The sequence below is a fragment of the Grammomys surdaster genome, unplaced genomic scaffold (assembly GCF_004785775.1).
Source record: "Grammomys surdaster isolate TR1022 unplaced genomic scaffold, NIH_TR_1.0 126612, whole genome shotgun sequence".
Classification (NCBI taxonomy): domain Eukaryota; kingdom Metazoa; phylum Chordata; class Mammalia; order Rodentia; family Muridae; genus Grammomys; species Grammomys surdaster.
In genome coordinates, this window is record NW_021621401.1 from 2,589,439 (window position 1) to 2,591,987 (window position 2,549).

The window sequence follows — 2,549 nt, forward strand, 5'->3', positions numbered from 1 at the left end:
AGTCCAGACGAGGGAAATAGAGCACCTGCAAAAAGATTATACACTATTGTTGGCCACCATGTGGTGACTGGGAATTGAACCTGGGTCCTCTGGTAGATTAGCCAGGCTTTTGAATGATAGAAACATCTTCCCAGCCCTCTTGCAGTTTTTTTTTAAAAAAAAAAAAAACAAACATGGCAATGTCTATAGTCTGATTTGTTGTATTCAAACCTTAGGTTCCTACATTTCCACTTTCTCTTTTTTAAAATCTATGGGAGGCACCAACCAGTCAAGCGTCTCCGAGTTCCTCCTCCTGGGACTCTCCAGGCAACCCCAACAGCGGCAGCAGCTCCTCTTCCTGGTCTTCCTCATCATGTACCTGGCCACTGTCCTGGGAAACCTGCTCATCATCCTGGCCATCAGCACAGACTCCCGCCTGCACACCCCCATGTACTTCTTCCTCAGCAACCTGTCCTTTGTGGATGTCTGCTTCTCCTCTACCTCTGTCCCCAAGGTACTGGCCAACCACATACTTGGGAGTCAGACCATTTCTTTCTCTGGGTGTCTCACGCAGATGTATTTTCTCTGTATGTTTGCTGATATTGACAATTTTTTGCTTGCTGTGATGGCCTATGACAGATTTGTGGCCATATGTCACCCTTTACACTACACAACAAAAATGACCCATCAGCTCTGTGCCTTTCTTGTTGTTGGGTCATGGGTGGTAGCTAACCTGAATGCTCTGCTGTACACTCTTCTCATGACTCGACTCTCATTTTGTGGGGACAACATCATCCCCCACTTCTTCTGTGATGTGACTCCCCTGCTGAAACTCTCCTGCTCAGACACACATCTCAATGAGCTGATGATTCTTACAGAGGGAGCTGTGGTCATGGTCGCCCCGTTTGTCTGCATCCTGATCTCCTACTTCCACATCACCTGTGCTGTCCTGAGAGTCTCTTCCCCAAGGGGAGGATGGAAAGCCTTCTCCACCTGTGGCTCCCACCTGGCTGTCGTCTGTCTCTTCTATGGCACCATCATATCCCTGTATTTCAACCCCTCATCCTCTCACTCAGCTGGAAGTGACATGGCAGCTGCCATGATGTACACAGTGGTGACGCCCATGCTGAACCCTTTCATCTACAGTCTGAGGAACAGGGACATGAAAGGGGCTTTAAGGAAAGTGCTTACCATGAAGTTTCCATCTAAGCAGTAATGTTGAAAGTGTGGAACATCACAGAGGGAACTAATGTCTAAGAATCCTTCATGTTTTTTCAATCAACTGAAACTTAGCACTTGTTATTTGTAAGAAAAGCATCTACTATCCCTACCAGATACAGAGCCCAGCATACAAATCCTTTAGGTAAAAGAATGAAAAAACTCTTTAACGAATGTTATTTGGATTGTCATGTGGATGCCTTGGCAGAATGCACCATGAGCAGCCCTGCACAGTGTTGGAGAAGAGCAAGGAGTCTCAATGGGACAACACTGGAAAGTGACTAATGGTAAGCTCAAAACTGTTGTCGTACGGGTGTTGTCAGTATAGGCAATCAGTTCCTGCTCCAGATGGAATGTGGTTTCCAAGTTGGGATGATTCTGAATGGCTGTCTTCATGCAGTTCACTACAAGACTGAGCTCTGATTGGCCAAGCAGCAGCAGCTACATGTCTGCCATTTTCAGGACAATGGGTGTGCTGCTGTTTTGTTGGCGTCAACAGATCCTCTGCTCCTGTGTTCAGCTGTGCTAACAACATCTTGTGCTGTCACTGTATCAGAGAGCATCTGCATCTGACATTCCTTGTAGTGCTCCACATCCCTTAGCAGAGTGCCAGCGCCCAGCTTGGAGTGTTCTAGCCTCCTCTGGGAAACCACAGCTGTTCATTCTTTCTCACCACAGAGACCTCAGCCTCAGCCCATCTCACAGGAAGATGAACTTAATGGGTTGAGAAGAGACAGCGTTTGGAGCTTCAGGAAACCCTGCTTCTGCAGCTCATTTGGACTTACTATGTTACTCTTGTTATCTTGGCATTATACAGTTTATAACATTAAAGCAGGAAATATGTCAATTTAACAAAAATGTACTGTGCCTTCTACAGTTCTAGTGTGCGGACCTGTCAGACCCTCTGCCCTCTTTTCCTGACTCTGTCCTGTCAGTGTTTGCTGGTGTTCTCATGTATCTACTACTTGTTGTTGTTGTTGTTGTTGTTGTTTGTTGGTTGGTTGGTTTGAGGTAGAGTCTCTCTATGCAGACCTGGCTGTCCTGGAACTTTCACTTAGTAAAAAATTTATTAGCTTTCAATTTTCATTTAATGGTAAAACTTCTAAAATTAGTACCTATAACTTGATTTTGCTGATCTTGTGTATTTTTATTTCTAAGATTTTATTTTTCAATTGTAATGAAGATTTTCATTCATTTTATTTTTATCTTTTCTTTCATTTTTCTTTGTCCCCTCTCCCCTGCTCTCTGCTTCTCTCTCTGTCTCTCTCTCTCCCTCCCTCCCCCCTCTTCCTTTCTTTCTTTCACACCCACCATGTTTAACTTTTGCTGCCATATACTCTGATGTGTGGCCT

General features: G+C 44.9%; 1 protein-coding gene across 1 annotated transcript; it reads left to right on the top strand.

The window, feature by feature from the left end:
• The first annotated feature begins 250 nt into the window (after window positions 1-250).
• LOC114615180 (olfactory receptor 1361) lies at window positions 251-1,195 on the top strand. Its single transcript, XM_028760850.1, has one exon. The coding sequence runs from the start codon at window positions 251-253 to the stop codon at window positions 1,193-1,195; it is 945 nt and encodes a 314-aa protein (XP_028616683.1).
• Window positions 1,196-2,549: the final 1,354 nt, after the last annotated feature.